Source organism: Nelusetta ayraudi, unplaced genomic scaffold (assembly GCF_046127955.1).
Source record: "Nelusetta ayraudi isolate G7.1 ecotype Tasmania unplaced genomic scaffold, CSIRO-AGI_Nayr_v1 ptg000052l, whole genome shotgun sequence".
Classification (NCBI taxonomy): Eukaryota; Metazoa; Chordata; class Actinopteri; order Tetraodontiformes; family Monacanthidae; genus Nelusetta; species Nelusetta ayraudi.
This window is the reverse complement of record NW_027466102.1, coordinates 5,212,501-5,226,429: the sequence shown is the minus strand read 5'-3', so window position 1 is coordinate 5,226,429 and position 13,929 is coordinate 5,212,501. Positions and strand designations below refer to the sequence as shown.

General features: G+C 42.5%; 1 protein-coding gene across 1 annotated transcript in view; it reads right to left on the bottom strand.

Moving 5' to 3' along the window:
• Positions 1 to 13,929, bottom strand: part of syne2a (spectrin repeat containing, nuclear envelope 2a) — a 93,857-nt gene that overhangs the window by 25,195 nt on the left and 54,733 nt on the right. The window contains exons 76-92 of the mRNA XM_076037467.1: positions 12,438 to 12,643; positions 11,440 to 11,572; positions 10,814 to 10,996; positions 10,173 to 10,322; positions 9,416 to 9,583; positions 9,096 to 9,251; positions 8,854 to 9,009; positions 7,897 to 8,061; positions 7,681 to 7,814; positions 7,006 to 7,195; positions 6,735 to 6,917; positions 6,532 to 6,642; positions 5,274 to 5,425; positions 4,493 to 4,640; positions 3,584 to 3,678; positions 1,919 to 2,141; positions 1,141 to 1,338 (exon numbers count right to left, since the gene is read on the bottom strand). Of these exons, the coding sequence (XP_075893582.1) occupies positions 1,141 to 1,338; positions 1,919 to 2,141; positions 3,584 to 3,678; positions 4,493 to 4,640; positions 5,274 to 5,425; positions 6,532 to 6,642; positions 6,735 to 6,917; positions 7,006 to 7,195; positions 7,681 to 7,814; positions 7,897 to 8,061; positions 8,854 to 9,009; positions 9,096 to 9,251; positions 9,416 to 9,583; positions 10,173 to 10,322; positions 10,814 to 10,996; positions 11,440 to 11,572; positions 12,438 to 12,643 (2,751 nt within the window). The remainder of the gene's footprint in view (positions 1 to 1,140; positions 1,339 to 1,918; positions 2,142 to 3,583; positions 3,679 to 4,492; positions 4,641 to 5,273; positions 5,426 to 6,531; positions 6,643 to 6,734; positions 6,918 to 7,005; positions 7,196 to 7,680; positions 7,815 to 7,896; positions 8,062 to 8,853; positions 9,010 to 9,095; positions 9,252 to 9,415; positions 9,584 to 10,172; positions 10,323 to 10,813; positions 10,997 to 11,439; positions 11,573 to 12,437; positions 12,644 to 13,929) is intronic.

The following is a 13,929-nucleotide window of genomic DNA, read 5'->3' as shown; positions in this document are numbered from 1 at the left end:
TGTTTTGTTTTGTCGGCGACTACAAAAAAAAAAAAAAAAAAAAGCATTAAAAAAAAGCATGACGCGATTGCTGCAAGTCAATAAAACCACTCTGGAACTCAAAGAATTAAAACAGGAAGTGAATGTGAGCCTAGCTAGCTTCCGGGGAGATTAGCGTGTACGCTGCGCTAACCCTCGAGTGTCTTTTATCAGAGACGGGAGAAATTTTCACATTTCACAAGAAAAACAAAGAACTGCACTGAAGGCTTTTCTCTGTAAAAAATGATGCTTTTTTTTCCTCTCTTGGAATCTTTGCTGTGAAAGAGTTGAACACTGTGGCGCATTGTGGCTCACACAAAGAGCAAGGAATCCCATGTCGCTCCTCATACAGGTAGGGTATCTGTCGCTACATCCAAGTTTTACTCTCTAACTCTATGCCATAGGTGCGATTATATTTGGCAATACAAAATCACTGCTAGTTCTGGGCCTGCCGCTATTGTACAGCACAGGTACTGCTAGTACCACAAATTCCAGAATGCCTTGCTCAATGGGGACAGGATGTTCATTGAAGGATATTGTTATTGCGTAATTGGTTTATTGGAGTTATTCTATTTTTAAATGTATTATTAGCCGGTGTAAAAAGGTCACTGCCGAAATTTAAATCAGAAGGCTGCAAATAAAAAAAAAGAGGCATACGATTTTTATTGACATTTTACCTATTTTGATGGGTTTCTTTTGATTTGAAATTTGCTTTTGCATGTGTGCAATATTAAGTTATTTCTTGTGTAGTGTTTATCTTTGCCTGTTCCATATTCAGGTTGAAGCAAAACTTGTTTGAGTCCATATGAAAATATTCACTGTTATATCTGGAGGAAGATTTTGTCAATAAATATCAAAGTTGGTCTGCAACTGCAACATTGTCCAAGTTTTAAAGTTTGGCCCCACTGTGTATTTGAGTTTGACACCACTGAGTTCATTCCAGCGGACTCATCAAGACGTTCCATCATTGCAGCCAAGTAGATGTTTGTCTGCCACTGCTCATCTATCACTTGACACTCCAAAACTGATTTTTCTTTCCAAAATTTAGCTTGCACTTAAAAAAAACCCAAAAAAAACAAAAACAAATAGCTGGTTATTGGTCTGTGTGTGTGTGGCTGCTACCTTAACGGCCGTGTGTTCCAGGTCTCGTCTCTGCTGCAGCAGTGAGGCGCTGCGCTCCCAGTCCTCCTGCACGGCCTGGAGCTCCGACTGCAGAGCTCTCCGGCTCTCTGGCTCGGCCACGCCGTCGCACAAACGTCTGCCGACCTCCAGCGTTTTGGAGTACGAGTCAGTCAGCTGACTGAGAGCGTCTTCAGCACACTTGGCAAGAGAGGGGGACACGAGAAGCTTGTTGATTTCACACTGTCCCATCGAATGAGCAGAAAATTGAAAAGACTTTCGTCAGTAACTGATCCGTCAGTGTCGGGAACTAGTTACATGTGACGTCGATACGTAATTTCATTGCAAAATAAATAAAATTGTAATCAGTTACAATCCTGGAAAATTGTAAAAAAAAAAATGAAGTTATTAATGTTTACAATTTTAATTGCATTTGAGCAATTTTTACCAAAAGGCTGGGCTTTATGTTTGATCAATTTAATTTTGGTGCTTTGCATGGTTTTATTAGGACTTATTATTGTATCACTATTCTAATGCTTCTGATTGGTTCTCCTGTCAAGTTCAGAATCTTTATCAGGAAGCTGGCAGCTGTCAGGTCGAAACAGTTGAGAACATTAATTAGCAATTTAGAAAAGTAATCAAAATGTAATAAGGTACATTACTTTGGTAAAGTAATTGAAATAGATACACTACGATTACATCTTGTAACTGTAACTTGTAATTGTAACCAATTACATTTGCGAGTAATCGTCCCAACACTGCTGATCGTACGACGACCGACCTGGTAGCAGCTGAGCTCTTGGTGTAGAACGCAAAAAAGAGGACCAGCAGGGGGCAGCAGGGGGTCAACCTCCCGCAACAGCTTCCGCAATTGCCGGAGCCCTTTGCAGTAGGCTGCCCACTGGCTCAGCTGTTCTGTAATGGAGGAGCTCCGCCGGCCGACCAGATCCACGGTGCTCAGCCAGCTCTTCCTCACACCGGCCACGTGTGCCACAAGTTCGGGTCTGTGCGAAAAGCAAGAAGAAGGAGTCGGCAACTTCTGTTGTCTTTGGACCGTGAGACGTCGATGGTGAAACGTCTGGGATTAGAGGAAAGATTTAGGCAGCCTTGGGACAGATATTGGGTAGGTTCGCATGACTGTTTTATTGAGTGGGAAAGGAAAAAACTGAAAGAAAAGCAAATAAAGGGGTGAAAATTGCCAAAAAAAAAAAAAAAGGGAGCCCAGTTGTATTTCACTCGCAACCTAATTGTTGAATAAACAGCGAAGCAGCAGGGGCTGCACTTGAAGAGCAGTGGTGGTTGGAGGAGGAACCAGTGCATCTATTTCACAGATTGTCATCACAGATTTAGTGGCGAAGGTTAAAAAAAAAAAGGAAAGACAGCAACCAAGTGTCAAGGTTCCCAGACTGGAAAGGCGTCTTCCCGCTATGCGGGATCGTCGTAAGGCCAAGAATGGACCGCAAATTTGATTAATCCAATCAGGTGAGGGGGTCAAGCAAAAACTTCTCAGACTTCAATTTATTATCAACTGCAACAGCTTGGCTCTTGTCTGGCAGTCGCACCAGAGAAATGCTTCATCGTACCAACTTTGGTGTAACAGCACTCTACAACAGCAAACTCTAGTCTGTCAAGAAAAGTCCAAGAAATAAGCACAAGTCCTTGGTTTGCTTGCCCCGCTTCTCAGAAAATATGTCCCAAGCTGCACAGTTTATGGACTCAGCCCTGTGCAAAGGTGCACAAAGGTCACCGATACCTCTTGCATACACTTTAGTAACAATGCTCCCAGCTGGATGTTTGTTTTTTTCCCCATTTTAAGCATCAGTTTTAGCTGGAAGCTACAACCGAGTGTTTTAATGGGGCGCTGTAAACCTAGGGGTGGGTATGCTGCTTCAATACAGTGTGTTATATTTGGAGATTCTGAGAAGAAACAGTGACATCGAGTGGTGACATTTTAGATTACAGTGCTTTTTCACTCCCCCTCTCCCTCCTGAGCTTGCCAGTGAACTACAGTGGCCTGCAGACACAAACCTAGATACGTCGTCCACCTTCTTTGTTGGTTTATCTCAGGGTGCGAGTGTTCACCATGAATACGAAGCGCGCTCTCAGGTGGCCTGGATTGTCCACACTGGCTTCCTTAGAATTATGGCGGTGCAAAATGGCAGCTAACTGGGCGCAGCACCCTTGCTATATGTACATTCTTATATATAAATAAAAACCGTTCTATGGGTACGAAAACTAAATTACTTTTATTGTACTTGTGAGTATACACTTTTGTCAATATATTTATGGGCAGTATGTTAAGCTTTTAGCAACATAAAAATCATAAATCAGGCCAAATTTTACACACTGGCCCTCTAACTGCGCACAGTCTACTACAAATGTGAAGGAATCATGGTTAATAATTTCCTCTCCAAGACAAGTTGGAGAAAGAAAAAACATCGCCAACCTTCTCTCCACGCTTTCTTCCTCTATTTTTTGGACCATGTGGCAGAGGAAAGCCTGCAGGAACTGGTGGCCCATAATTGCTTCAGCTTGGAGGCTCTGTGGGAAGAAAGGAAGGGAGGAGGAAGGATGTCTCAGTGAGATTTATTCTGCTGATATCACCTCCCACTCACTAGCAATAGCAGCACGAGATTACTGGCAACACAATAGCATTTGATTTAAAAAAAAACAAGCGTGAATCGCGGGATATTGCTCTGACTTGTAACGTCTCAGTGTGTGCTAGCCAACAGACAAATGACGATGAACTGTCGATCTGAATGGCGTTCAGGAGGATTTAAAGGTCAACTGTGTAATATGTGGACATTTTGAGGAGAAACTACATCAAGTGGTTACATTTTAGATTGCAGCGCTTTTTCACTCCCCCTCTCCTGAGCTTGGCAGTGAACTACAGTGGCCTGCGCACACAAACTTGCACACCTTGTTCACCTTCTTCTTTGTTGGTCTATTTAAGGACGCAAGTGTTCACCCTGAATACAAGATGCAATGTTGGACAGACTGGATTGTCCACACCAGGCTTCCTTAGAAATATGGCGGTAAAAGTTGGCAGCTAACTTGGGAGCGAGTCATATATATATATATAAGAACCGTTCTAAGAGTAGGAAATCCAAAATCACTTTTACTGCGAGTATACACTTTTATTAATGTTTTCACAGGCACTATATTTAGCTTTTACCAACATATAAATCACAAACCAAGCCAAACTTCACCCATTGGACCTTTAAGATGAGGGTTTTGCTAATAAACGCTAATTGTTAAACAAATAAGAAATGCTCAGAGCAATTACTCCAGTCATCGCAATTACATTCAGAAAAGGAAAAAGAAAAAGTCTTTAATAACATTATTGCTTCTGTACCTGATGGGCCGACAGCATCTGTTGGGTGGTGGAGTAACTCTGGGTTTTGCTGGATGTTAATTTCTCCTCGAGCCTCTTCTGAACGGACATCAGGTTGTCACATTGCTCCTGAAAGCTCAGAGCATGCTGGCGTTCCATCTGCAGCTCTCTGGACAAAAAAAAGACAACATGTAACAATTCCCCGCTTAGGAAGGGTAGGTTGAAATAAATACAGCCATGGATAAAGGTTTTCGGACAGCCTTAAAATTTTACTTCATCTCAATTATTGTTATTGAATATTTGCCAGAGGACTTTTTGTGTGTGTTTCACAAGGTTTGGTTGCATTAGAGGTACGCAGACCAGACAAAATAAGAAAACATTCTTGTGGTTCTTGCACTCTTGTACTCTGGATGTGTTTGCAAGGCATGTCATCAAGTTCTGAGCTGGACGGAACAGTGCACGACACGCGCATCATGTGGGTTAATGCACTAAAAACAAACTGTACTTGGAGATATAAGACTCATTCTTAGCGCAATACAGTCCATCAAAAATGCATGAGGTGTCTGAAAACTTGTTTTCCAACCTCTCTAGTCCCTGTAAATAAGGTCATTGTTTTAACTTTTAAGGGCTGATGGGAAAAAGTTTGTCTATCAAAACTTCACATCTTGTGAAAAATGAAGCACACATGTGCGTCAGGTGTTTTTCCCCCACAAGGCAAAGCAGCTGCAATACACGGGGTACCATGACACAAGTGCACAAACACTGCACGAGCCGAAAGTTTTTTTTTTTTTTTTTTTGGTACCTGTTCCTCTCAAACACGTGAGTCATGCTTTCAGCCCATTGCTTGCTGAGTGCGTGCACTCTCTCCGCTTCACCGTTGTTAAAGGTCACGTTGGCACTCATCCCGATGACGTCCGCCAGTGACGCATATGAGGCCCTCAGTTCGGACACAACCTGCAAACACGTTTGAGAAAACGAAAACGAAACAAAAAACAAAACAAAAACACCACAGCTTTCAATTTGTGAGTGAAATAAATAAATAATAATAATAAATAAATTGTGAATTTCTCCATCCTCAACAAAATATCAGGGCTAGGGATTATTTTTGTAATCCATTAATCAATAGAGTGTTTGTTAATTTAATTCAAAAATTATATGAATATAAGCAAACTAATTTGTAAATATTAGAAAAATACATGTCTGAAAATGGCAACCACTCATTCCAGTACCTGCTGAAACAATAACCACAAAAAGTGTGTGTGCGCGTGTGTGTGTACACACATATAATATATATATATATATATATACATATATATATATACATATATACATACATATATATATACATATATACATACATATATATGTACATATATACATACATATACATATATATACATATATATACATACATATATATGTACATATATACATACATATACATATATATACATATATATACATACATATATATACATACATATATATATACACATATACATATACATACATATATATACACATATACATATATATACATATATATACATACATATACATATATATACATATATATACATACATATATATATACATATATATACATATACATATATACATATATACATATATATATACGTATATATACGTATATATATACATATATATACATATATATGTATAAATATATACATACACATACACATATATGCACATATATGCACATATATTAAATATATGTATGTATGTATATACATAGATATACATAAATAAATACATATACAGTATATACACATATATATATACATACACACATATATATAAATATATATATATACATACATATATATTCATACACACACACACACACACACATTGTAGAAAATTGTAATCAAACAATTTTTCAACAGTCAAGCTGATGAATCGTTTCAGCCTTAAAAAAAATAGTAAATTTATTAATAGAAGTCATTCAACATCTTGGGATTCTTTGCGCTTGCAGAAAGCTTAAGTCTAACGTACAAGAAAGATTATTGAGGAAAAACAATAAAAATATGACCGACCTCCAGGTGGTCATCCCCCTTCAAAGCCTTAAGCTCATTCTCAATGTTCGCTGCCTGCTCCTCCAGCAGCACCAGTCGGGTGTCGAACTGCTCCTGTTGCTCCAACTCGTCCTGTACGGAGGATTTGCAGGTGCGTGTCAACCTGCAGCGGTCAGGATTTTTTTTTTTTTTTAAAAGACTGCGGCCATATTTAACAACATTACCTTCAGACTTTGAGCCTTTCCAGATGTTCTCCTCTGCAGCTGCACGATGCTGCGGGTCAGAAGCCGGCACTCTGATTGGATCAAGCTCGCAACTGGTGGATCCAGTTTTTCCACGACGGCCTTGGAGGCAAGCAGGACGTCTCCCATCCTGTTTTGCAGGTCGGCGGCAGATTCCTGCAACTGCTGCCCAGTCGCAGTGTAGTAAAGAGAACTCCGCTTAGACCCAAATTCATGATAAACCCCTCAATTTATTTTACCGAAGCACACTCACCTGCATGGACTGAAGCATGGCCCCAGAGTCCCGCTGAGCGGTGGGGCTCCACAGGTCTTTGCATTGACCCTGCAGCTGCTGCAGCTCTGTTGAGCACTGATCAGAGAGGTGAGAGTACTCCTGCCAGAGTGACAGAGTCTCCCTGGTCTTTGCCTGGTCATCCTTTAGCTCCTGCACCACGTCCTTCCACCTGAGAACACGCAGCATTCGTGGATGCAGATGGTAGTTTGGTTGTACTTGGCCACAGATAACATATTAGAAACTGCTCTAATTCAATTTTTCATTCATGAAGATATTTAATGACAATATTTTATTGTGCAATACTTCAAGAGGTGGTTTAGAATTTTGGCCAAAGGACCTTATTTAAGTTCATTACTAAGTTAAGTTTCTCACTAAGTTGGTATGAGTGGAGATCGTATCAACATGTTTCATCTCGTCCTCTAGTTTAGCAGAACTGGCCATTGCCAGGCTGGCACAAATCAATAGTTACTGCTAATCTGCCAATAAAAACAATTAACGTTAACATTGTGTGCAATACACTTTTTCACCACTAAGTGTCAGGCATCACTAAATGTTACAAAATGGGCCTTTAAAATTTCCGGACGTGTGATCTCGAATAGCGTCTGAAGAGTTTTAGGTTGTTTTTTTTTTGTTTTTTTAGGTTGCTTGTCTAACCGTTTTCGCTCCCTCTCCACTTGCTCCTCCAGGCGCTGAGCAGTTCCTCGATGAACAACCCTCGAGAGGCCCTTGCTGGATTCGTCCGCGGACACCCAAAGCTCCTCCCCTTTTCTGGCTTCCTCCTGAAGTAGCTGTTCGATAAAAACAAAACATCTCTCAAGCAGCGTAGCAAAACGGCTGTAATATTTCACTTTTATTTCCCCCCTCCCTCACCTCAAGAATGTCCATGTGTGCTTCTGCTTGGTGAAGGGAGAAGAGAGGAGGGCGTTGCAGGGAACAGTGCACCCTGGTGGTGTGCAGCGATGCATCTCTCAGCGCTCTCTCAAAGCGTTGCCACTCTTCGATAGCCTGCTGCAGCGCTGGTCTCAGATCTTCCATCTGTGAGGCACGGCCAGATGACGCAGGAAGATGGAAATATTTCTCATGACGTCATTTCAACTACCGATACAGTGACTACAAGTGTACTTTTTCCCACCTGAATAAACTTCCTATCATTTTTAGTAGACTGATGACCTCAAAGTTTAAAGGCCTGATACCCATTTTCAGATTAAAAAAATATATAAAATAATAATTCCACATTTCAGTGGAAACCAGTAATCTGAAAGTCTATGCAACACAGCTCATTAACCTTCTAATTGCAGCCTCCTTGTGTGGCTTCCTACTGAAACAGATGCTTTGCTGGGCCTTCCACACCTTTGAAAGGAGCAAAAATAAAGTGGCAGGGGTTATCGTCATTAACCAGGGAAGGGTATCGGCGCCTTTTTATGACATCACAAAGGTTTAGGAGAGAGTTTCTGAAGAAAAAAAAAAAAGAGCGGAGCTCGACAAAAAGGGTTGAGTTTTTGGGAGCTACAAATCTTCCAGGTCCATCTTGCAAAAACACTTAAGTCTACAAATGTGAGATTAAAGTGTTGTCTTTGTCTGTCTTTCGTTATTTTTAAATCTTTTTTTCCCCGAGAGCCCCCCTCTTTTCAAGCCTTACCCTTGGGTTGTTTCCCAGGTGGACACATGAGCACAAGGACAATTGGTGTGAAAGAGAAAGCAAGCCTGAGGCCTTGTGGATCTTGGAAGGTGATGAAGCAACTTCCCTTTGGCATTGCACGCCCCGCCGTCCTGACAGGCTGCCCTGGTCGATTTTACAGTTATCGTGACCATTGTTTTTTTCTTTACCTGCTTCTGCAGGTCCCTGCAAATGTGACAGACGGCGTCGGTCTGAGCGGAGAACAATAAATCACAGGGGTGGGCCTTCGCCTTCCTGGCGTGCACCCTGCTCGCCTTCAGCTCCTGGAGCGTCGCCCACACCTCGGCCACTCTGGCTCCCACGGCCTGGAAGAGAGAGGTGGTGTATCGATCAGTAGGGGGCGCCAGCAGGTGAGCCGCTGGGCTACTCAGCGAGCCGTGCACTCGCTCACCTCCAACTCCAGGAGGGTCTTGGCAGCCGCTGCCCGGCAGGTGGGCTGCCGACTCTGGTCGAGCTGCTTCTGCTGCTGCTCCGTCCGCCTGCACAGGCGCTGCAATCGCCTCTCTCTGCCGGCGCACGTCCTGCGCATCTGCTCCACGTCCCAGATCTGTGGTCCAAAAGGGTGAGTTCAGTTGTCGCGCGCCAAAGAGCTGCGAACTTCATCTTCGTCTTTTTGTGTCAAAGCCAAAGATGGACCGTCCGCTACCAGACCAATGTCAGAGATGAGGGCCATTCCGTTTGGGATGCGGCAGGGTTTAGCATGACACGCACCTGCCTCTCCAGCTCCCTCTGCTGGTGCAGCCACTGCGCGGCCAGGTCGCCAAGCTCCTCGGCAAATTGGGTGTGTTTGTGTCGGGTTTCCTGCACGGCCACCTGAGGTCCAGGCTGGCTCAGGAATTCAAGGAGGAGCTGCCCCGTCATCAGGCTGGCCTTGGCATTCTAGGACAAGAAAGGAGGATTTAGTTTATTTTAAAATAAGTCAGTAAGTAAGGAAGGAAGGAAGGAAGGAAATAAATACAATAATAATAGTAATAGTTGTAGTAGTGGTCGTAATAGTAGTAGTAATGATACTAATAGTAGTAGTAGTAGTAGTAGTATTGGTAGTAATAGTAGTAGTAGTAGTAGTAGTGATTGTAGCAATAGCAGTAGTAGTAGTAATGATACCAATAGTAGAAGTAGTAGTAATGATAGTCATAGTAGTAGTAGTAATGATAGTAGTAATAGTAGTAGTAGTAGTAGTAGTAGTAGTAATGATAGTAGTAATAGCAGTAGTAATAGTAGTAATGATCGTAATAGTAGTAGTATTAATGATAGTAGTAGTAGTAGTAATGATAGTAATAGTAGTAGTAGTAATGATAGTAGTAATAGTACTGTGAAAATTGTGGAAATAAGAGCATTTTTTTTTCCAAATGGTGAAAATAAAAAGAAAAGAAAGAATAAAATAAAATAAAACAAAGAAAGAAAAGAAAGAACGAAAACCGTTCAAGGGTTGACAAGACAAAAACACTGACGGCAGTTGTCCACGTACGTGAAGGTTCTGCAGGACATCAGCGATCTGAGCGGCGTTTCTGGCCTTGAGGAGTGACTCCTTTTTGTGGCCGAGGCGGGAGCCCAGCTGTTTGAGCCAGGTCTTCAGCTCCGACAGCAGCTCCGCCGGTGGCCACGCTGCCAGCAGCTTCTGACCAGCATTAAAAAGAAGAAGAAGAAGAAGAAGAAGAAGAAGAAGGAAACAAAAAGAGACACAATTTTATCAGCACAAAAATATTTTGAACCTCTTATCATTATTCATGCGGCCGAGCTGACTCAGTGCTATCTAAATGAGTTACTGCCAGGTGGATAATTGCTTTCCGACCCCTCCAGACGCTTTTTGCCAAAACGCACTGAATCAAAATGTGGCTTTTGGCGAGGGCGAAAGGGGGCATGTGTGTTGAATTATCTGAAGTTGGAAAATGTGGTTTCATTCAGCGGTGATGAATGCGAAGGCATTATTAGCTGTTAAAAAGTCCTCCCCTGTCGAGGCTGCAGGAAGGGAGGACGGCGCTTTTCTAATTATTTTCGAAAGGCAACAAGAGGCCTTCCTCTGAAACCACTGGGGGGGATGCAAGATGAGTTCAAATTATATTACCTGACTCCAACTTAAAGTTATGATTTCGCTCTGTGTGACGTTACCTGCTGCAGCTGCTCCTGAGTGTTGGACAGGTCAGAGGTCAGTTTGCTCCAGTCTGCCTCCACCTGCACGAGCTGAGCTCTCAGCGCCGAGCCGTCGTCTTCCCGCAGCTGGAGCAGTCGGGCAGCTTCCCTGGACGCGGACGCCTTCTTGGCTGACATGGCTTCGGCCTCCGAGGAGAAGTCCTGAAGTCGGAGGGCGGATTGTCAACCGAGGTCATTTTTGGAGTTGTGTTTTAAAATCTTTACAATCTTTAAAATCCTGAAACCTTCCACGTGTTCAGAAAAGGGACACGACGAAGGCTCAACAAAGACGTGGGTGTTGCGATTAGACTGGGAATGGTTGTCACCCTTTGTGACATCACAAAAGGCTATTTGTGATTTAGCAAGGACTGAGCATGCGGCAATGCATGCTCATGCATAAGGTCAATGCATGTGAAACTTTGACATCGTTCTTCCAGAATTTTAGAAAACATAACCTTGACAATGTCAAATTATCAAAAAATCTATACGCACTCATGCATATGAGGCAAATAGTTCATTGGGTCTGATTACATCAAATACATTTCCTAACATGTCTTTCTTCTTCCTGATCAAACACTCACTATAACTCGACGCCAGACTCTTACCAGCAGCTTGATCAGATGGTTGCGGAGGTTCTCTGGGTTCAGGTCAGGAGCGTCGCCGAGGTCGGACCACGTTCTGAGGAGGTTCCTGGACTCAGTCAGCCACTCGTTGAGCGCGGCAAAGTCGTTCTGAAATCTGGGGGTGAAAAAAAAAGACTCATGAAAGCTCAAGAAAGGGGAGTTTTGGCCAATGTCGGAGGCACCGGCTTGATTTTTAATACTCAACACTGTGACTTGCAGCTGAGCTGAAAGATAAACTAAAAAATATATATATGTTTTCTTAGGTGGAAATAAAAATGCCGCTGAAATGAATGAAGTTATCATACAATAGTGGGAAAAGGTTTATGGAAATCTCATGTATTTGTGATGTTTTGTATTGAGCTCAGAATCTTAGTCTTGAATATGTACACACACACACACACACACACACACACACACACACACACAAATATGCAGTTTATTTTGGTGCAGTCACAAACATTTAGCTGCATGTGCACTGTTCCGTCCAGCTCAGAACTGGATGTTCCAGCAAAATGACGCCCCTAGCAGCGCATCCGAAGTACAAGAACCTATTTTGTCATTTTCAACATTAAACAGAAAAATTATTTATGTTTGTTAGTGTGCCTTTGATGCAGCCAAACCTTTTGTAACACACACAACGTCCTCTGGAAATAATTGGGATTGAGTAAAATTTTAAGGGTGTCCAAAAACTTTCTTCCACCACTGGACCTAGCACATCTTCAGTGTGGCCACAAGGAAAATAAATGCGAATGACGCTTTATTTCTTTTTTCAGAAAGAAAATCAATATTTTACACATTTGATCTTTTTAAATGTCAACTTTGAACAAGATTATAGACACTGCTCCTCCACATGGTGGCAAAAAGCTCACCCTGAATATATTTAACCCAACTTAACCGTTACCTTTACTGAACCACTAAACTAAAATCCTCCTCTGTTATAACGGGGACGACACGTGCGACATTTCTTCCGCCGGTCCCACCTGAGCTCGCAGTCTTGGATGTCGGCGCAGCGCTGGGCCTCCTGCTCGGCCCGCCTGCACGCGCTCTGCCACCGCAGCTCCAGGGCGCCACCCACAGGGCTGACCGCGGCGGTGGCGGCGGACTCTGGCTCGGACTGCGGTGCCCTGCCCTCGTCCAGGAGGAGCCCCAGGGCGGCTCCGCACTCGTCCAGCTTGGCCAGCGTTTGCTTTGGCAGGAAAAGGAGAAGAGAGAATGCTTGAGGTGGAGAGAAAAAAAAAAAAAACTTACTGTACTTAGAGCTTGAAAGGCCCAGTGTGTAAGATTTGGCCTGATTTATTATGTTTATATTGGTTAAAGCTGAATATACTGCCCATAAAACATGAATAAGAGTGTATACTTGCAGTACAATAAAAGCAATAGTAGTAGTTTTCCTACACATAGAACGGTTCTCACATACATAAATATTGGGGATGGGAAGATTAACCGATACGCATCGATACACGGACAGGCGCGGGCACGATGCGAGTGCGTCGGTAGAGCAGCCGTGAATCGATGCAATTTTGGGATTAAATCGAGATACATCGGTTTTTTACGTCTGTCACAGACCGATACAGCGCTGCACAGCGCAGTGCTGGAACTTACAACACAGCGCAGTTAAAAAAAATAATAAAAAAAAAACGCCGAAACGATCGCTGCGCGAGCCGGACACGGGGATGCGAGCCGGACTTCAAGTCTTCACCGCCGGACTCCTGAATTCTGGCGCAGCGGAAGGAGTGCTAATGCTGAAAGTTACAGCACAGCGCAGCGATCGTTTTTGCGTTTTTTGTTTGTTTTTTTTGTGCTGGAAGCGCACAGCGCAGTTTGCTTCACCCCGATCATGTGGATCAGCTGATATTCCTAAAGAAAAACCTTAGAGTGGAACATGTCGGTTGAATAATACAGTATGGACTGAAAGTCACACACCAATGAGTAGTTGCATTGCGTACTAATTTTGATTGAGTTCAAGGAACCATGACATTATTTTTTTTTTTTTTTAGTATTTGAATCTTTTTCTGTCTTCCCTTTCTCATCACAGCCAAGCTATTTCACTGTCGTGACTGTTTTATTATGACAGTTAGGCTGGTGTCTGTTTACAGCAACAGCAAGAAGAGCTTACATTTATTCCATTTGTAAGCAATAAGGAAAGGTTTATTTATTTTTCATTGCACTTGCCTTGTTATTGTTAATTGTGAACCAGTTGTTCACAAAAGACCTTTACATTTAAATTGAAAAATACAGAATGTTTGTATTTTCGTGGATAAATAATCAAACTCAATGAATTGCATAGCATCATTCCTTTGCATTGGAGTCTCAAATCAAATCACATTGTGTTGGATCAAACTGTGCTGAATCGCACTGCATCGTATTGGGGGAATCGTATCGTATCGTAAATATATGAATCGTATCGTATCTTTAATGTATCGAATCGTTGGTAGTGTATCGAGATACGTATCGTATCGGCCACAGACCAGA